General features: G+C 39.5%; 1 protein-coding gene across 2 annotated transcripts in view; it reads left to right on the top strand.

Moving 5' to 3' along the window:
• fgf14 (fibroblast growth factor 14) overlaps positions 1-22,145 on the top strand; it is a 111,120-nt gene extending 88,975 nt beyond the window's left edge. For both annotated transcript variants that reach the window (XM_008433250.2, XM_008433256.2), the window contains exons 4-5: positions 16,288-16,486; positions 17,935-22,145. In XM_008433250.2, the coding sequence (XP_008431472.1) occupies positions 16,288-16,486; positions 17,935-18,077 (342 nt within the window). In that variant the 3' untranslated portion in view covers positions 18,078-22,145. The remainder of the gene's footprint in view (positions 1-16,287; positions 16,487-17,934) is intronic.

The following is a 22,145-nucleotide window of genomic DNA, read 5'->3' on the forward strand; positions in this document are numbered from 1 at the left end:
AACATTTTTCTTAAAATAAGAAAATTTTACGCTATTTCAAGAAATTCAGTGTCAAGTAACATTTTCTTTACTTGAGATAATTTTTCTTAAAATAAGATAATATATCTTACTCGTATAAGTAAAATAATAATTGCAATAATTGCAGTTTCGAAATTAATTTCAAATGTTAGTCTGACAACCAAAGATCCAACAAAATAAATGCTGACTAAAAGACTTGTACTTGGAGATGACAGTCACTTATTGGGAAGCTGTCAAAGTAATGGCACGGTATATTTGCATGCTTAGTACCCAACGTTAACCATGGAGATCAGCAGCCAAGGATGGATCTGTTATCTGCACCTGCACTTGTTTGATTTTGTTTTTTCTCCCTATTTATTATATAGCTATTGAGAATTGAGAACTGCATATAGATTAGCGGTGAGTTCTACTTTTAACAAAAGTGTCCCTTCCTTAATCCAAATCCACCTTCATTATGTTCTAAATAAATATAAAAGAACATAAGCAGAAATAGATCCAGATGCTTTTACGAAGTGACCCTTACAATAAGTGTATTGTAAATCTGCTCCAACCATCTGTTATCGCAGTATCAGGTAAAGTGTAGTGATATACAACAATATCTCAGAGTAGTTTACAAATATTTCATTTCATGACCAACATTCTCTGCTCAAGGACCATCGTTGCATAAATTTAGAAACTTGTCTCCTAGCAGTTCTGAGAGATTGTCCAAGATTACATGAACCTCCCAGAACATCCTCCTCTGCTTCCTTTGCAGAAGCATGTTCCAGCTGCCTTTTCCAACCCACTGAATGCCGGGTTGCTAACCATGCTGGAAATTAGCAAAATATTGATCCATCGGCAACAGTTGAATCCGAATCGCCCTCGTCCAACTGAAATAATCCTTTAAAATGCGGAGCCCAAAAACCACACAGGTAGTTGCAAGAATGCTATGGGAAATCCATGAAATTTATGCTGCAGACAGTTAATGAAAAAGCAGGAGCCTGAACAAAACACAAATAGTGCACTGACTATTAGAGGAGAAGAAGAAAACAGAGAGAGAGAGAGAGATCTCTAAGGTGTGTTTGGCAGGGAAAGCCCTGCTGTGGTTATTATAATCAGTGAAGCATGCAGGCGATCTCTTCTTGTTGCCCCCATTTGTCTCTCGTTATTTATTCTAAAAGCAGTCTCCATCATGTAATTAATTTTTGCATCATGGTGGGGTAATTCGAGTCTGGCATCAAAGGCCCCGAGCTACTGCTGACGAGCTGGGAGACAGACCCTAACACTCTTATTGATCATATCTACTTTCTACATCAGTCATTTCTGGATACGCTGATGTCATGAAGAGAATCCGACTTCATTAAATGGACTGTGTTGTGGTTTTCCAGTCCACGCAGTCGCCTGGATCGTTGTCACAACACCAAATAACTTTTTCATTATTTCAGCAATCCGTTACTGATTACTAGCTACGGCTTATCGAATGCGTCAACCATTTAACACGCTGGCACCTTTTTTAGGGTTTGCACCAAATTTTCAAGAGAAATACAAGCCCTTGAATGGCTGCATGGCATATGCCACAGACAGATTGAAGATGTGACTAACTTGTATTTAGCAGGCGACCAAATATTGACTCCTGAAAATGTCGTGTATATCGATCATAGTTTATGCTGCCTTCTCTTGCTCCTCCGTTGTGTGACTGCATTTTAAAACTTATCTAAAACACCAAAATAGACATTATGCTGAAATCAGAGTGAACTGAATATGTAGCCACTCAGCTGAAAAACCAAAGGCAGTCAGAAAAGTTATAAAAATAAAAGGAACTAATCTTAAATAGCACCAACAGTGTAGCTCTATCACAGACTTTCTTGACATTGTCTTCTTTAGATAAAACAGCTTATCCGTAATTGCATCATCCGTCTCATTAAAGTACTTTTACATTCAAACTTTACACTTCCCCAAAGATTGCTAAATGTCAGTGATAAAGTTCTTGATAGTTCAGAATGCATGATGATTGCACACATGATGTTTTTTTTTTTCTTACGCTCTTCCAGATTATTTTCTCTGTTTATTTTGAAATACCTATAGCTTAGTCTAAAAGTATTCAGACCCCTGGCAAAATTAGGAAGAGTTTATCTTCGTTAACAGATTTTAGCTGGAACTCGATTTGGGTGACTCCAAGACTTTTTTTTTTTTACATCTAGTCAGAAGTAACTTGGTCAGTTTAAAATATTACCTTCTGCCAATCCGCCGGAGTTTTGAATATTTTTGAACATAAATATACAATACACAAGAAACTCGCAGTTCTTTGTTTTGTCCTTGCTTTTTGTTCACAATGTCATAAAAACAGAATTCCAATAAATGCAGATGAGGGATTATCCTTGATGTTTTCGGTGCATTAGTTATTCATAACTACATTTCCAGGTAAATACGATGAAAGATCATTTCATTGTTTTGGAACAGCTTCAGCTCAAAAGTCCAATAATCCACCTTGAGTGACCATTGGCCATTGTTTGGAATCCGTCCAACAGAACAGAATCCTGGACATTTTAGAATTGGGCCGGCTCTCCCGATTACCTACGGAAACATTTACTCATACATTATGTTGTGTTTCTAATCTGTACTGATGCTTTATGGTTGACAGTATCCAAAAGGACAGTAAAAAATAAAAATCTAGAGAAGCCAGATGGAGAATAAATTAAATGTTTCAAAGGAAAACCTATGCTTGAATTGCAAGCACTCGTAGAGCCCTCGAAATCGCAAATTGTGCTTTTCATGTTTGCTTTAGTGGAAGACACCCTAGAGGACATGTCAGTATATAAATACAGATGGCGTTGTTACTACTTCTCTGTGAAAGCTCATTGCAGTAGTTATCAGAGCAAACATGGCTAGCCTGTTCGTCGAATTAATGACCCCAGTTCTGGCCTAATTGGTTTCCCAGTGTGTAAATGTCAAGCACCATGCAAATACAAATGGCGCACTCGTGCTTGTTGCCTCAAGAGCTGTGTTGCGTGCAAATGAGAGCGGAGGAGGAGCTCGGTATGAAACAATATTTATTATTTGCAAGAGTGCGTGCTATTGGATCGGTTGTATAAGTAACCTTCATCTTAAGCAGGTATGCTCTTTTAAATGTAAAATTTGACTAAGCTTATCAAATCTTTTACACTCAAAATAAAATTAAACTAAGAAACATTTCCATTGACTGGTTTTGTGTGACTTTTCATAAAACATGGGATTAGGAGCCAGACTAAATAGAGAAAAAAATACTGTATTTTATGTTTTTTGTCTTTGATATAGCTAGTTCAATACTGTTCTTGTTCACTGTATAAATATATATAAACTAGAGCAGTATTGAAACTAATAGGTGTTAAATATTCAGCAGTCTTGATGAGGGAATCACCCACAGGTGTGCTGTTAGCAATTAGCCACGTCCTTCAGCAAAAAAAAAAGGGCGTGGCCTGCCCTCTATAAAAGAAGGATTTACACAAAACCCACTCACACACCAGGATCAAAAGAAGTAAAGCATATCAGAAAACTGAAAGAAGGTTATTGAAATAGTAGGGTCACAAATTTATTCATAAAAATAATTAAGGTTTTCTTAAAAGTCCCAACTTTATTATGACTCAGTTTGCAAATATAACTCCTGTCCAATTTCTTCCCAGTGGACGGATACAGCACAGGGTGTGAGAAATAGACGAAGGTTTTTACTCTGACAGAAAAGCCCCTCGGTGATCAACTTGCCTGTGCGTGTAACAGCCGCAGCTCTCGTTTTATCCCCTCACCCCCCTTTTCCTTTTGCAGTTTCCATCTATGAAATGAAAGGAAAAAAAAAATCAATACAGTGAGAATTGTTAGAGGACGGCTTTAAATCATGAAAATTCATTCCCTTAAAACCCAGCTAAACCTGCCTCTAACTGTGTGTGTGTCAATGAAACAACAGGAATCATGATCAAGTTTGTTTGCACAAAAGGTCAAACAATTCTCACGAGTCGAGCTTCACAGTGTGTATAAGTCCAACGGTCTGTTCTTTTCACTGCTTACTGCACCATATTTTGCTTGCATGCCAAAGTTAATGCAGGAAGCTTGCTAAGAGCAAAATGTAGTGCAACAAACTCAAAGTACTTACTGTAATAAGCTATTTGAAGGGGGAAAAGGGCAAATTACTCCCAGTATGTATTTTGTTTCTCATTGTAAATTAAACACCAGCTATAAGTCTATTTAGGCTCGTTTATGCTGGAGTACAACGTGTTTCCCATACTACAACATGCTACAACTAGCTACTGAATGGAAAGCTAAACCAAAACAATAGATTCTTTTTGGTGTCTACTCTTAGTTTGGAAAGGAGAATATGATGGATATCAAAATGTAATGATTTTTAAGCACTAACACATCTAAAAAATTTTTTTATATTGACACATATAAATCATCAGTAAAAAAAAAAATGCATCAAAGCAGGAGCTCCATAGATAACCAGTGTGTCAATTAGAGCAATACCCCGGCACCTCCATCACTCCACCGTCTCTCTGCATCTTTTATTCAGAACTGCTTAAAATCAGTGCTGTGGCATTTCAGAATGAAGCTCTCGAAGGTATTGATTGACAGGATTTGGCTTCTTGCTGAACTCCTGACGGGCAGGCCACTTGGTTTCGTGGTTTCTTTCTGGCTGACTGGTTGACTCACTTAGCCTTTCAACAAGAGACACAGTGAGTTGGGGAATCCTCGGCTGTCATCCGCAGATGCACAGGATGAGGGCCCTGGCAGCTTGTCAGAGAGGCTTCAGTAGAGATTTATGTTGGGGAATGGTCCCTCTGCAGTGAAACTTTTAAAAATATCAAAGCAAAAAAGAGGGCTCTCCGCTGCCAAAAAGCTTAGTTTTACTACGCATGAAAGCAGAAGGCTTAAAAAAAAAAGCTCAAAAATCCAGTTTTTTTCTGATCAAGCTATTGCAGGTTATTACGTAACAGGACTGTTTTTACATCTGATTTTATGAGCATCCATTATTATGCACACATTACAATGTCTATATAGTTAATGAGCTTTTAGTTTGTTGTAGTTAGGTCTGATTAAATCTTGGTCCTAACATGTAGAATATCAGTTGTTTAATTTTGTGTGTTTTTGAAAGGAATGCATATTTTTTTTAAAGGTTTCAAAGTGCAAAAGTTTTCAGTACTGTAGCCTCACTGCAGAACGGCTCTGCTCAGAACATTCTGCGTGTGAATGTGTGACTTATACTTAGGCATTATATTTAGTATCCTTCCACATTCTAAATGTATGCCGTCTTATTTTTTCTCTCAAAGTTGCCCCTTGGTATTAGCATTAGTAATGTGCGTTCATATTAGTATGGGATAGATTTCTGTGTAGGTATTTCTGTGTCCTCTTGTGACACAGACTCTTCTAAAAATATTGCAGATTTATTAATTTATTTTTTTGTATTTCCAATGAGCATGTAAGGGGACAGAAATGTTCTTTACACAACTGTGTTTAATCATTGATATTATTATTTAAATAACTATTACTGCCCACATTGTTCTTCACAAAAATGAAAATGCTGCTGCGAGTTCAACATATTTCAAATGTATACTTTGATGTTAATTCCAGCAATTATGGTTCACTAAAAATCAACCCCTGTTTGATATCAAAATGGAGAAACTCAAGAAGCAAAATGCAAAAAAAGGAAACCGAACAGTTCAACACAGAACCAACTCTCTAAGTGCAGCCTGAAAAACTTCTGCTTTCTTATAGTTTATACTTCCAGTGCTACAGACGGAGCGCTTGGGTTTACTGTCCTGTTGTGTTCAACACATGTTGTGTAATCCTAAATTATTTCTCTTCTCCTTTCTCTTACATGAACTTAACATCACATGGAAGAAACACAACACAAGAGCTACAACTTATAGGTTGTGTCCATTACTTCTGTGTTTTTTGTTTTAGGCTTCCTTTTTTTTTTTTGACACTGAACCACCAACTGTTCAAACAGACAAGCCTTTTTGACATTTTCTCAAGACAGACCTTTCTTCTTCTGCTGAACAACAAGCCCAGAAAGTTCAAATAACCTTTTCACCTGGTACAGTTATGACAGGGATTGTCAAGAACTTCCAGGCCTTGTTGGGTGTCTCACTGTGTGTTCCTTTGTGTTTGGACCACCGTGGTGAAGGACCGTCCCCCATGTAGTCAGACAAAGACTCTGGGGTAAGCGTGAGGGCTGTTCTTTCTTGGACGGAACAGATGTCGCAGGAAATTCAAGCTGTGCAAGCCAATAATCAAGTGCCACACCTCAGTCCTCTGCGGTCAGCTCAGACTCTTGAGGTCCGAGACACAACCGACGGCAACCTTGAGCCAAATGATGTTTGTTCTTTTCTCCGAGGCTGTTGCGACAGCTTCCTTAAATTTATTTGCCAGGTCAACTTTAGAGACTTCAACACCAAGTTGGTAGCAATGCTGAGCAGGAGACAAACCTCTCTCCTCATTGAACTTCAGTTTGTATACCTGCCATTAGAGAAAAGTCCATCAGTGAGTTATGACATGTATTCACAAATGCAGAACCTCTTCCCCTTTGCACACTAGGATGTAACTTTATTCACTCATGCCCACACGTTTCCAAGAACAAACGTGTTCAACGGGCCGGGATGGTGCGATTGGTGCTTGCACCCTCACACCCAGTTCAGTGCATCACTCGTAAACCTGGCTTAAGCTGTCTTTGCTTTCACTGTTAGTGGTATAAAAAAATGCTATTTAAAAGAAACAAACTACGTTGGTGAAGTCGGGGCAAGTAAAGCCCGGCGACCTTCCAGGCTTGAATTACACTGGGGAAAACCCTGCATGTATATTTCACACAAACGATAATACGACCGTCATACCACTTCACCAACATGCAAAATGTAAAGGGAAGCGGAACAAAAAAAAAAAAAACTAGTTAAAGATTTGTCCTTCCTGGTGAATCCAACCTTTGAACACCCTTTGCAAGAAAAAATGACAAAGTAACAGATTAAAAAACAAATGGTGCAAAAACAATTATGTGCTTCAGCATAAGATGGCATGATATTTATAAATAAGGTGTTACATTTCTTTTGGTGACACCGTAGATGAATCCACGGCGTGTTCCAAAACCCCGGTGAATCTTTTTGGCCCCACCTGAATCGTGCAGGTTCCACACTTGGCATCGGTTAAACCATGTAAAATCTAAACGTTCCCTGCACTCGTGATAAGAGGTGGCACTTCCGCCCAATTTTGCACCAAACCCAGAACCGTATTTGCTCTGTTTGCATTTCAGCTGCGTGCACATAACCTCCGCTGTGCCTTTCCACCCACTCGGTGCAAAGGTGTCACGAAAGATGAAAGAGCAAACAATGCAGGTGTGCCAGACAAAATTGCACCTGTTTTTTCCTCTGCCTCTGCTCCTATGAAAATAGAAGCTTTTATCCCTGAGCAAAATAAGGGATTTATTTTTGAGGTTGTAATGACAGTTTTTGGTTTTTTTTTTTTTTTTTGCTTTTAGTATATTTCAGCTCCTGGACAGAACAATTGGTTGGCTATGATAAAGCTCTGATGACATCAAGATAAATGATTTCATAGCTCAATAGAGCAGCATGATCCTGTCACAAGATGCTGAATTATCTTTGAATTCATGGGCCATTTGTAATCCAGTGACATTACTATATATGTCACATTGTACAGTTACTACAAAGACCTTACGGCTACATATCGGTTAACGCTTCAGATGTATGGAGTTTCAAACTGACATAAAATAATCATAAAATCATAAAGACACGCATTCTTCTATACAAGGATATACAGTTTGTCAATGGTTACAGATAGAGTATTGCACTAACTGCGGGGATTGTCTATGTCAAAATTAGATGCTATTTTGAAGGTGATCTGGTGTCATATAATTTCATTGTTATTATTACCACAAAGACTGATGTTTTAATAGATCTCAAATTGAGATGCCTTAATAAGTCTGTACGTAGTTATGAATATTCTAACCTGGCTGAATTAGAATAATTCTGCAAAGAGGAGTGGACCTGAATGCCGCTACGGTGATATATGAAGCACCAGGTTTTACCAAACCTTGCGGCAGTTATCAACGCTAAAGAGGACGCAACCCATTCTTAGGAGGCAATTATTTTTTCACATGTTTTGGATACCTGCTTTCTCCTATAAAATGAAATCATCAGTTGAACTTTTGTACTTAGTAAGGTTATCTCTGTCTAATAATAACATTTGTTTGATGAGAAAAACTCCATGAGGGAGCGAGTACTTTTTCACAGCTCGGTAAGTTTTCTGTGGACAGACATTTTCTGTCTCTCTGTCTCTGTCTCTCTCTCTGTCTCTCTCTCTCCCTCTCTCTCTCTCTCTCTGCCTTTTTTTGTGTGTGCTTAGATCGGCAAGAGTGTTGCCCAGACTGTGTGGGCGTTCGTGCTGCCTGTCTAAAACATCCGTAAGAGCTTGTTGCACTAGTGGCTTATTTGACAAAAGATGACCAGCCAATCTAACCCAAAAAAATCTATCAGTCTTGACACCAATCTGCCACCAGTTTATAGATCAACACTCGCAAAGTGGACAAAACACACACACTTGACACTTTGCTCACACAGGAGTGGGTAGTGACACTGTTTTTGCTTGCCGGAATGTTTTCCTTCAGCGCTGTGTGACTTTTTTTGGCACGTGCAACGTTGTGCAGTATTTATGCCAAAGCTTTTCAGAGAGCAGATGTGTATTTGCACTGCGCTGTACATCATATGTCATTTGTATCTTCCCTTTGATATCAACTTATTGTAACGACCATTTGGAAAAAGAATAATTCTTTGCCATCTATTTTCTTTAATGGCATCGAATTGTTTCGATTCAACCTGCAGGGCGCTTCACTCCAACATAAACCCTCAATATTTATTGGTCGTTAGACGCAGGATCATCTTTTTTTTTTTTTTTTTTTTAAAGCTCTTCTTGAGAAAAGGGTTGGGGATTCGAGGGTGAGTGATGGGTTTGTTATGAGCCAGGGGAGCTGTACTGGTTCAGTGTTAATGGCTCTTTGCCTTTGGGCAAACCTGACTGTAAGAGTAAGTGCTTCTAGCGCTTGTGTACTTCAAAACCGTCACCGTTTTTTGTTCATGTGTAACAAAGCTTAAAAAAGTATTCCAAGTAAGGTTTTTGGTCTTTTGTGTTGTGCAGTGACACTAATAAGAGGTTAACTAATCAGCACTAATAGCACATACGCCTTTCTATTGAGTCAACAATTGCACTCATAATGAAGAATACAAGGTCTCGTCTCTTTTAGATTAATATTTATTTCAAGATTCATCCTAGAAAATCTGGCCCTTTGCTGAATACTATAAAACGTTCAATATCTACTTGCTGCAAAACCAAAAATATATACCTGTAGACTATCAGATGCATTGGGGGAAAGTTCATCAAAAGACTAAAGCTCCTTTTCATAGGAATCAAACTTGATGAATAACCAGAAAGTTATCCTGGGTTTGAACTAGTCAAAGCTGGTTTGAGTTTTATTTAGTCTGTATAAACTAAACAGGACCAATGAGGACCAAAGAAATTGCTCAAATCTTGTCAGGTTCTGTTGACCTTCTTATTGTGAACCATCGTACCATTAGTAAGTTACTTACTCATATTCATGTCTTAAGAACAGAAAATACTTTATATTACTCAGTTTTAAGAAATAACTGGAGTACTTTTTGCTTCCCCGTTTTAAAAAAAAAATCACTTATGTTTTATTCAATTTTGCTTAAAATACACAAAGGTATCATTATTTAAGGTGACCATGTTCTGTGAATCTCCTACAATTCCTTGCCTTACAACCAAACATACAGGAGCATATATGTTATTTTTTTAAATTATTTTTAAATTAACGTCTGTTTCTAACCGTGCCGCATGGATTTAGGTCAGTCATTATTCAAAACAAAAAGCCTTACTTTAGGCCTTGTTCAAAAATGATCTTCCTTTATTCGACGACCCTTCCTCCGTCTCGGAGTCGGAGAATCAGAGAGGTCTGCTGAGCCTCCCATTGTCTGCACACTCTGTCTACGTGACTTTTATACATATGAGAGCGGGGTAGCATCGTCGATGTCGCCCAGCTCTCTGCAGGTTGACCTTCTTTTTTTTTTTTTTTTCTATGGATTAATAGGTTTCATGCTCGCAGCATTAATAAACAATTTCTTGGTTCCCTTAGTGGGAATATGAGCAGTCTCTGCATATTGTTACACTTCCCCTCCTCATGTGAGCCTCCACTCATCTCCATTTTAATCTTTTCTTATTTTCACTTACAGCTTTGTATGCCTTAACATTTCTTGCGGTTTGAGCCTCTTAATGAGTGTTTGCAAGAGCACACTTTTTTTTTTTTTTTAATCTTAGTTCCTTTTCAATTGTATCTGGCTCAGAGTTTTCAGATTTTTATTCATGTTATATTTTTTTTCCAAAGAGCTCTTCCCCCTCGTTAATCTGCACCAATTTGTGTTAAAAAAAATGAAAAGAAAAAAAAAACAGGCAAGTCCTTGTGGTTTGCTGTGGCTGCTCTTTATTGCCGTCTCTGTCTTTTTGCTGTGCTGATTATGAAGGGCTGAGCAGTTTTGGCCTCTCGCGCTGTCTGTGGCCAAGGTCAATTATGGCCCTTCCATTCAGAGCATGGCCAATCACATGCTAAGGAGCCACTGATGTGGAGCGCTAGGCGGGGGAGATTGAGCGGGTAGAAAATCAGCCATTTGGTGCCTCAGAAATGATTCGATTTTCCACTGGTGTGAAAGTGTGTGCTGTGTCTGAGTCTCCTTCACTTTGTTTTCCTTCAATGTCACCCATATTTTCCCAAAGTACTAGACGTCGGCCAGAATCAGACGGGAGACAGTTGTGAACGTTTCCTTTTTTAGGTCCTTCAAAGTCAGAGAACTTGTGACATTTTTTATCGAACAGTCGAATTAAAGCTAAAAGGACATTAAATAGGCACAAAATGTAATCTCAAAAACTGCTGTGTGTTTTCCAGGAATTATCTTTTTTGTGTGAAAACGTAGTGAAGATTTGAAAATGGCAGTACTCTGTAGCCCTTCTTTGTTATCACAGAGAAAGACAGAAACAGTGTAGTGCTATTGAAAATTGTAAGTAAATTTCTTTGCAACAGAAAAGCATATGGGTTTTCTGGGTGTAGTTCATGACACTTTCAAGTAGCATGTTTCAAGTAGCATTAATTAAAGTTAGACATTTTGGGTAAAGTATTCGTCCAAATCTCTATTCTAACGCCAACCATCACATAAAAACATGCAATCAGCAAGAGATTCACATTTCAGGTTTCTACCTGTTACACATAAAAGAGAAAGAATATGCCATATTTCATAAATGTGGTACTTCCAAGTCCTACAGAAGATAAATTAAATACAACACGATGAGCCCTTGTTCTGCATCAAACATGCACCTTTTCTAGTTTTGTATGAAGAGGTATATGTTTGGGTTCACTTTTCCACGCCACTGTTGTTAACAAAACCTTTTCTACTTTCTTGAAGATTAGCAGCAAAATGTAACAAATGTGTTTACTTTGTCTTCAGATGAGTTGGCCACCTTTATGGCTGCAGCTCAAACACGTTCTTCATGATAATTTGCAAAAAAACAAAAAACAAAAGTCAGTCTCTTGGCTGCGATGCCTAGGTATCCTTGAGTTCTGGGGCTAATGTGATAAAATGAGGGGAAAAATGTCGGAAGGAAAAGGACGTGTTTGCGGCAACACGATGAGCACGATAAAAGCCTTCAACGCGCCACTGACACACTTAAAACATCAGCAGTAAACAATGCATCTGACATCGGCTGCCTTCGCCGCTCTGAGCTACAAATGAAGCTGATTACAGTGGCCTTCTCGTTCCACAAACAAACCACCTCCGCATGTTCAGCCTCCATAAACAAAAGGGGAAGAAGAAGAAGCCGAAAAAAAAAAAGCAACTTGTGCTTATGTGAAGGCATTTGATTAGCAACAATTACGGCCTTGGCACCAGCTTGTATGATTACTTCTACTCAGGGCTGTTTTGTATGTGTTACATAAGCAATCACTGCCGTGCTAAACCTGGCTGCCATCTGAACGATGTGGCCTATTACGGAAACCTAGATGGGGTTTCAGCTCACCTTATCAGGGAAAAATGTCAGTGATTAACAATTTAAAGTAACTCCCGAAACCACAAGAGGGGGGGAAAGTTGTTTTATTTGCTTTGTTTTGTGGTTCATTAATGCATGAACAGGGCATGTTTAGCCATCATTTTAGACCAGATTTTATTTGGTTCAGGGAAATGTCCCTTTGCTTTTGATAGCTGGCTAAAGCTCAAGCGGCACATTGTTTTAAAAATAAACACATCCTCCGTAATAAATGACTTATAACGTCTTGCGGAATAATTTATGCCACATACGGTTCACAGTTGTTGAACCTGAACCATCTTTGGGGATTGACGTGGTAGACCTGCACAAAGAAATGTGTAATTGTGGAGTGAAAAAGGTTGTCGTTTTGTTGAACAAATGAAAGCTAGAAAGCGCGCCACATGGTTTGCGTTCAACCCCCCGCACTCCTCCACCGACTCCAATTTTTGTAGAACCACATTTATCTGCAAGTCTTTTGGGATGCGTCTCTACCGCGTTTGTTAGTCTAGAGACGCAAATTTTGGCCCGTTCTTGTTTGTGAAATAGATTGTGCAGTGAGACAGGTTTGTCCTTTGGCTTTAGGTCTAACCTTTTACTGGGCCACTCAAACTCATAAATATTATTTATGTAAACCATTCCACTGGAGCTGTGGCTGTATGATTAGGGTTGCTGTCCTGCAGTAAGGTAAACGTCTGCGCCTGTCTTCAACTTTCCCACTCTGGATGGTCCTCCATCTTCCGGTCGTCAAAGTGTCTAAGTACAAATTCATGCTTCTCTTGTCAGATTTTTTTTTTTTTACAATTGAGAGCATTTTTGAAAGTCATGCTTCAATTTCTTAACACTTTAAAATATTTTGACAGCCTATTGCACAGAATCCTAATAGAATACATTTAAGGTTTTAGACATACTGCTATACAATTTGAAAATACTCTTGGGGTGTGTATAATTTTACAAGACAAGGTCAATTCTGTAAATAAATCTCAGTCCCTCACCTGCTTATTTGAACACTTCTCGCATATTTTCAAAGCATGCACAGAAAAAAAGTTATTTAATATTTGCAGCTGAAAAGCCCTCATCTTGAAGTCATATAAGGATCAATTTTTAATACTTCAGCCATCAAAGTGACCATAAATCTATTGTTTTGTGGGTTTGCTCTGCTTTTAGTCCTGTTTCTGATCCCAAAGTTTACAACTAGAACAGTGGGATCGTACATCTCTTGTGCAGTAGAATCTCTCAGCAGACAGAGCAAAGTCTGGACGTTTATCACCCCACATGCAACAAATCACCGCTCTGACCCTTCAGTCTCTGCTGTAGCTGCTTTGACTGTTTTCAGCTGGAACTGAACACGCTCCTCCTCTGGAGCTTTCCGACATGTCAGCTGTTGCTGTCGCGCCGCATTATGCATTCGAGCGCTCCACTCAGAGATGCCCACAAGTCCTCGACCAAGGATACAGAGGACACTCAAAATACAGCTGGGTGCTCCCTGGGTTCATTAATGTCACCCGAGACGTCTCTTTGCTTCTTCTTGCTCAGCTCCTCTGTCAGCCAAATGCTGTCTGGAGAAGCAGCTCTGACAGGAGTAATTAGATGATAATCATGAGAGTGTGTGTCCTGAGTTCAAAACTGGTCGTAAACAGCAAAATGCGCCGCAGTTTGACATTTTTAAAGACAAAGTGTATGTTGTTTTTATTATTATTATTCTTGCTGCAAAACTTATCGTTTCCTGGTTACAAGTTAAGTTGAGTGTTCAGTCAGTTTTGGAGAAATTGAAATTATTTGCCCTTAACACTGCTATTGCACTATGCATAGATACTCACTATAAACCTTCTTTCATTGTCAGTGCCTTCTCTATCGATAGTTAAATAATTTTTTTCAATTTCGCCTTTCAGTGGACTAAAAATTTGAAGTTATAAGCAAACTTGTGTTAAACATCCTAAGGATTTGGCCAAAAAATATTCCTTAACTCTCTGAAAAGGCCAAAAACAAAGTTGACAGGTGACTTGTGTCAGAGCAACTAACCAATCAGAACAGCTTAGACAGCCTAGAACAGCAAACATAGATAGACAAGACAATCTAGTAGCCATTAATTTTTATATTTTTATTTGAAACTGTCTTCACATTTAATAGGGATGTTCCAAATAAATATATATTTGCCTTGAATACTGATCTGACGTTTAGGCTTCTTGTCCAATAATGTTCCATTACACTAACATTTCATTAAAGTTAGTGTAATGAACTTGCACCTGTGGCACAAGAGTCAGTTTTAACTGATCATGAAAAACAACAATGACTCATATTGCAGCAGCAACTCAGTAAAAGCACGACTATCTCACACTCTAAAGCGAAATTGAAGCCATCATTTTGTATTCGAATAATTTAGCTAAACGCATGTTATCAGTTGGGTTCACTTATGGAGAATTTAAATTTAATTCACAGATGGTCCCAGATGAAAAAGAAAAAAAGACTTAAATGAGATAGTGACATAATGGAATCGTAAAAGTAATACACCTGGTTATGCTCTGCGAACGATGCCGTTTCAAGACGAGGTATGTTACTTTTTTGTTACGCCACAGTTATCGAAAACTAAGGAGTCTGGTCGTAGTGGAGCAGGACGCTGTGAATTTCTTCTCAATGACCTCATTTTACACACAGTTTTCACAACAGAACCACATCCAGACCCAAAGAACTTTGCTTTGAATGTCATAAAATGCAATCGCTAGAGTTTCGGCTGCATTTCTCCCACACTGACAGCTGCCTTGTTAAAGCAAGCTGGTCAGCTGTCGCAGACAGACAGGAAACTGTTGCAATCCATGCAGTTTTTCTATGGTATTAGTGTTATAGAATCACTAATACCATTTCCAAAGCAGAGCACATAAAAAATAAGTTGGGATTGTTTTAAGAATAGTCAGTCAAATGGTTCACTGGGCTTTTTCCTGACGTAAAATCACAAAGAGGCCACCTTTGTGAGGTTGTTGATGAATTTGGGACTCGAGGAATCTCGATACCAACAATTTCAAAGTGAACTTTTTCGAGCCCTCAGCCAATACTTGGGATCATATTGAGACACGTCCAATATGTTGGAGATGCCTCCTGTTATCTGTTTGGAATCAAAACAGACTCAAAATAAATCTGTACAAATATTCACTGATTCTATGCATTAACTCCACAGAAACTACATTGTAAAATATCTTCCAATTTGCTAATTGCCTGTTACTTTAGAAAACCTATTAACTAAAAAAACAAACAAAAAAAACTTTTAACTTTGACTATTAGAACTACAGAAGCGCACAGCGAATAAGAGTTTTGTGACGTATATGCCAGTGGTTCTGTGGTGGAGCACAGTATGAAATACTCCCCACAGATGTGCTGGACCTCTCCATTGTGATGAGTGCTCTTTGATTAATTTACCCCCAAATGAAAGGCTTTATTTTTAGCCTGGCAGTGTGGACAGCGCAGAAATGCTTTTTTTTTCCTTCTCTTTTTGCCATTCTGTCAAAGATGGATCTGTAACAGCAGAGAGAGAGGCGGTGCCTCGGTGATCGTTTGTCACTGCCTGGCTGAGGTGTGAAGGATAGAGTAATCACTAGGTTATTTCTGTCATGATTCGAAGAAAGTTTAGTATTCATAATTAAGTAGCTGTCAGTTGAAATATATTCGATAGGAATGATCAGCTTTAGACGTTTCTGCGTTTTTTCTTTTTTTCCTTTAAATAAAGAGATGAGGAAAGATGAAACGGCAAAGCGGGATCGGCTTGACGTCTGGGTGGACTGGGTTTCTCGGTACTCGCTTCATCGATGTCAGTGCCGAACAATACACACATTCTGCCTGGAGCATGCGCTAATTGGCGAGACGATGGCTCTTACATGTGATGTCAGGGTTAAGGCCAAGGAGAACATGAGGGGAGCGTTTCGTTGAAGATGGTTATAACAAGGGACACTGTGCGGTGCTCGTCCTTTTCAAGTCAGGCAGTGAACACGAGCTTCATTCCACATGCCAAGGCCATTTTCTGTTCACCGTGAGCACGATACACGAGTGAAACGCTGCCCAGGTGACCTCCCGCTGTGTAAATTATAATTCTGCTGCTTGTTGTTTAAAAATCGCGAGGATAAATCTTTCGGATGACCTTTGATCTTAAAATCCGTAACACCTGCAATGTGCTTCTTTCGCCCGTCTCTGCAGGAACTATTTACAGCGGAATGCAAGTTCAAAGAGTCAGTGTTCGAGAACTACTACGTGATCTACTCGTCCATGCTGTACAGACAGCAGGAGTCAGGGAGAGCATGGTTCCTGGGGCTCAACAAGGAGGGCCAAGCCATGAAGGGGAACCGAGTGAAAAAAACCAAACCAGCTGCTCACTTCCTGCCCAAGCCATTAGAAGGTACGTGAGCTCAGCAAACGTCTCCGTGGCCCAGACATTTTAGTTCACACTGTAGAATATTCCTTTAGGGTTTCATGTGATGGACCGACGCAAAGTAGAGGGAACTGAGATGGAAAGGAAAATGATACAAAAATGAACTCTTTGCAATTAAAAATCTGGGGGGAAAAATGTGTTGTTCCTTTGTAACCGAGTTTTAAAATGAATGTCCAAAAACATCTGCTCAGTCTGCAAAGGAGAGTGGGGTGAAGTGATAGCCTTCAGGTATTCAATACTAGGAGAGGTATATACAAAAAAGACATGCAGCTGTATTTGGAGCAAAAAGTAGTTTCTCAAAGTATTGACTCAATGGACTTAATGCAAATGCACAATTTAGGTTTCTATGTGTAAAAATGCAGTGAATCTTTTTTTTTGTTTTGTTTTGTTTTTTTCATTTCACAATAATGCACAACTTTGTTTTGGTCTAGTACATGAAATCACAATAAAATACACTGATGTTTGTATCGATAATGCGACAAACGTGAAAAGTTTGCTGTGTGACTGCATGTGCAAGGCCCTGCATCAATGACGTTTTACTTGGGTTTCAAATTTTTCCATTAAAATATAACTCGAACGCAACCCTTGAATATATTTATTATCGCGACACTTTTTTTTTTTTCTTTTGGCTGTACAGCCTTCTGGTTAATGGATTTTTTTTCCCAGAGGTCACTACTGCAGCTAGCTTTGCTAGCCGTCCAACTGACTGTACAGCAGAGCACGTTTCAAATATGTTGCTTGCTAAACATAGAAAACTGAAAACGCTGAGCGCGACAACATCCGTGATCCTTGTGATATACCAAGACAGCTGTCTCACACAATAAGATCTGATAGAAGACTTACCGATGGTATGCCCGCTGTAAACGAAACGACTGCATTCGACATATATTAGTATTTGTGTGCTGATTCACTGCACTGCTGCTGGAGGGATGCGCTATAGGAGGCAGAGACAGCTCTGTAAGTGCAGCATGAAATGTTGATAGTCCTGCACATGCCACCATCGCTCTCATCAGCCGCCGGCCCTGATTGCCGCCCGTCATTCGAAACATGGAATCAAAGTGAAGTGTCTTGTCAATGCGGTAATACAGCTGGGGTGTGCAAGCTGCAAAATGGGAGAGGAGATCCTGTTTTTTTGTTTGTTTTTTGGGTCAAAAAGCTGGTACTTAGATTTAAAGTCAGCCGTGATCAAGGAATAAATGAATCGGGATGAAAGTATAGAATCTTAACCTTTATTGAGTGTACCATTTCTTACATTAGGATATTGTACTTTTAAGTGTAATTTTTGGTTTTCTTTAAAAAAGTATTTAATTTGTATGTAACATATTATTCAGGAACAGATCTCAACTCAGCAGTGATTTGTCCTCTTCCTCTTTACTAACGGCTTTCTTCTTATCTCCCCGTTTGTCTCCCTCCAGTCGCCATGTACAGAGAGCCATCGCTGCACGACGTCGGAGAGACGGTGCCCAAGGCGGCTGTGCCTCCCAGTAAAAGCACAAGCGAGCCGGTGGTGATGAACGGAGGCAAACCTGTCAGCAAGCCCGACAAACCAGCCACATAGCCACACCTGACCAGTGCCTGGTGGGAGTGCATGTGCGGGAGAGGAGGAATGTAAACGGAGGCAAGGTTCTTTTTTGTGTTTTTCTCCAGCTAGTCTCCAAACCCTGTTTTTTTTTTTTTTTCTGCGGATAACATCCAGCCAAGACTCCCTTTTCTTATTCACTTGCTCCACCTCCTCCTCCTACTTCCTTTCTCTGGCTATGTCAGCACAGACTGATTCTGCTATGGCTCGGCCTGTCCAGCACAGGAGGGAAGAAGACCTCTGATCCTGTAATGCCTTTAGATCCCTTTGAAATTGCGAGAATTGAACTGAATGGCACGTGGCTCACACTGACGCTTGATGCCGGCTTCGTCGGAAGGACCTCCTTCTCTATAATGCCCTGTCAGAGCGGCGGCCGTGTACCTTCAGATGTATTTTCTATATCACAGTTCACCAGCCTTGTTCTGGGATAGAGACTGTATAGACAGAGTAAATATTTGGACCGTTGTCCTATATTTTTTACAAGTACGTTCCCCTTTCCTTCTCTTTCTAATGCTGGTCAACATACAGTTAGTTTTTGTCAAAAGGGAAACTACAAAACTTTTTGCAAGAGGAGTTGTATGATTTTTTTCTAAGCAACACAACAAACTTTAAAGCATACCAGTATGCACTTGAAAGAGCCCAAATAAACTTTTTTTTTTGTTTTGCTTTGTCTACGACATGCGTACACCTAAAAAAAAAGAAGCAGTCAAAGAAAGTTTGTGCAGCTTCTCCGCGGCTCATAAAAACACACTGGAGGCTGGCAGACGGCTCCCGTAATCATAGTTGATGAAGTGCTAATTACCGCCGCTGCAATCAATGCGAGGAGCTCCCTGTACACGCACAAACGCACACATGCAAATGCACACATACATACACACACACATACTCACTCACACAAAGAACACAAATATTTCTAAACAGATGTGCGTGTGGGTGGGTGGGTAGGAGAGCGCTGTAAGGAATGGTGTATACATATCACTATCTGTGTCCCACCAGCGGTTCAGTCCGCCTCCTCCGGTGAACGAAGGAAAAAGGGAAAGGAAGAAAATAAATAAATAAATAAATAAATAAAACCTGAAGTCTATTTTTCCTTAATCTTGTTTCAGAGCGTGGGCTCTAGGAAATATCTCTAGGCCTTGTAGGCCTCAGTTTCTCACTCACCGACTTCTTTGGACACTGAAAAGCAAGGCTTTGTGGCTTTGACCCAGATGGTCTATAACTGCAGCAAATGGCGGCCGTGTTATGGCGGCATCTACTTAAAGCAGAGAAAACAAACATGGCTGACAACCGATAGGTCTTATTTATACGTGCTGCGTCCCTATTTGGTTCAGCGATCTAAAGCATGGACAAGGTCACTACTGTTCCCACTTTGCAGCAGTTGAAAACTTAGGGAGAAATGACTTTTAAAAATCATAACTTTTTAAATGACTAGATGATATATTATTATTATTAAGATTATTATAAAAAGGATTTGTCTCCTAGCTCAGCATGCAGAGTCCAGTACTGATCATCTTGGCCTATCACGTGCCTGTTTGGACCTTGATTCCCGGCATGCAAAAACAAGATCCCAGTCCCCACTGGGCCAAAGGTGCCTCACTCACCCAATAGATCCACATGTAGGGCGCGTAGCATTATCCATCGAGAAACCGACACTCAGATGTGTTCATTCTGAAACAACCAAAGTCCTTTGATTTTTTTTCATCCCAAGAAGAACTTAATCTTAATAAATACAAAAAAAAGAGGGGGAAAAAAAGCAAAATTCAAATCTGACTCGTTCTCAGATTTAATCCATCAAAGCTTTCACTGTGACAGCATTTGTTATTTGTTGGAAAGAATCAACTCCTCTTGACCCGCAGCGGTCTTGACTGATGTCAGTTTTTTTTGTGAGGGAAGTACGTATAACCTGAATTACTCATGTGCATGTGTTTTCTACCGGAAGCAAGGGACGGGGGGCGTTGTTCTTCACTCCGAATGAGCGTGTTGGGGGTGGGGGACGCGCCGAGAGGGGCTTGGACGGGCATGTTGCAGGTAACATGAAGGTGATCCACTGCACTTTGTTTTGCATTGTCATCACGACTGTTAGTGGGTTTGTTCGACAGATTCCTTAAGTCTTGCGTTAATCATCTTTGTTTTGTTAGATGCGATTTATAATATAGGAAGTAGATTGTTGTTTTTGCTGTGTGCTGCTAAAAGTGCAACCATATTACAAAAACTGTCATGGTAAACATATTTTTCTGTTTTTATTTTAGTTATACATGTTCAGTTTGTGATTATTATTATTATTATTACTATAGCTCATCATATGTCATTGAGACACACTTATGTATTTGTAAAAAAAAAAAAAAAAAGAAACAACAAAAAAAAGCAGTTCATGCGATGACAAAATCGGTGTGCTGGACACGCACACACACACGCACACACACCTCCACACCCAGAGGCTGCGAATGGCTGAAGTTGTATGCAGGGTGATGTTTTTGCCCTTGTTGCAGCTCGTCATCCTCTACTTCTACAGACTCTACATGCTGGGCTGGTTACATGCTCTGGCCATGCAGTCCAGATAACTGGTTCTTTCAAGGCTGAAATTATTTTTGTAAAGGACTGGTGTGTAAATGTACATCTGTTAAAATCTCTGTTGTTTTTTTGATTGTTTGTTTGTTTCTCATCTCTCTCGTGTACGGATTGTGTGTGCTGCTACTTCCAGATCCCAACTGGTTTTGCTTTGTTTTCCTTGTAATCAAGTTGTTCTTGTTTTTGTTTGTTTGTTTTTTGGATTGAGGAATATTCTTGAAAAGTCAATATACAATTGCAATCAGAAATATTCAACCCCTAAAAGAAACTGCACTGATGTGTGGTTGGGAGATAATATAATAACAAATAAATATTTATTGGAACATGTTTGAGTGGTGTTGACAGTAGAAGTCATAAGCTGACCCGTTTCCACATCGGGTCAGCTTAACCAAAATGAAGCTGACATTGTTCAGCTTCATTTTGGTTTCATTAGTCCATAAAAATTTCCCAAGGTTTTATCTAAATTCCAACCAGCATATTCTAAACTTTCAACGTTCCCTGTTGTCAAGAGTGGAGACCATCATGAAGTCCAGGCATGAAGCCCTTTGTCTGTTCAGTTCCTTTGCGCCAGCCTTCAACACGTCACCCTGTGGGTGTCAGGAAGTCACACAGTTGCTTTTAGGGTCCTTGTTGGGCTTCCTACCACAGAAAGACAGGTCTGCAGCTGTTCCATATGTTTTAAACCTCTTTATAATGCTCCCGATGGTGTCTCTCGAAATGTTTCTTTAAAAAAAAAAGAAAACTGTTTTATATCTAAGACCCCTCAGGTGTGATGAAACAATCACCCCTTCTCTGCTGTTATAAAAGCTTCTTCGTCTCCTTTGCAATCATGTCCCAGATTTGCAACTTGCCTTCGTGGACGTAAGCATTGTTGCCGAAGCTAACAGGGAATCACGATGAAGCTCTTAATTACGGCCTTGATGGTGTTTCCACTTTATTGCGCAGTCTGAGCTTCTACGACCCAAACAGCAACTTCTGCAAGGAGATGCGTAATTGTGAGACTTGCCTTCAAAGCATTGAAAAAAGTTGAATTCTCCTCTCTGACAAAACTCAATTCGAATTTCTAAAGTCTTCGTGGGGTTTGAATAAATCTCACCGCAACTGTAACGTTTTTCTTTTGGTTTTTTTTGCTTGATTTAGTAACCTTTTTGTTTTGCATAACGCTCCATCTGTTGCATGGGGAGAGAGGACGGCATTGATGAACTGCATGTAGTAGGCTATGTCTATCAAGAACTGTTGGTATGTGCCGCAGATTTTACATAATATATGCAATGAGTTTGTCTACACTATAGTTTGTGTTTGTTGTATACACATATACAACATGCTGAATAAAATATTTATATAAATGCCTACTGTAATGTCAGTAACTTAATACCTAATGCAATATAGTGTGCAGTATATTATTGCACTTGTCATTTTTGAGAGTACAAAGAAAACAGAAAGGGTTGGCTCGTTTAAGCATGACAAAAAAAAAAGGCC

Source organism: Poecilia reticulata, linkage group LG2 (assembly GCF_000633615.1).
Source record: "Poecilia reticulata strain Guanapo linkage group LG2, Guppy_female_1.0+MT, whole genome shotgun sequence".
In the NCBI taxonomy this organism is placed as follows: domain Eukaryota; kingdom Metazoa; phylum Chordata; class Actinopteri; order Cyprinodontiformes; family Poeciliidae; genus Poecilia; species Poecilia reticulata.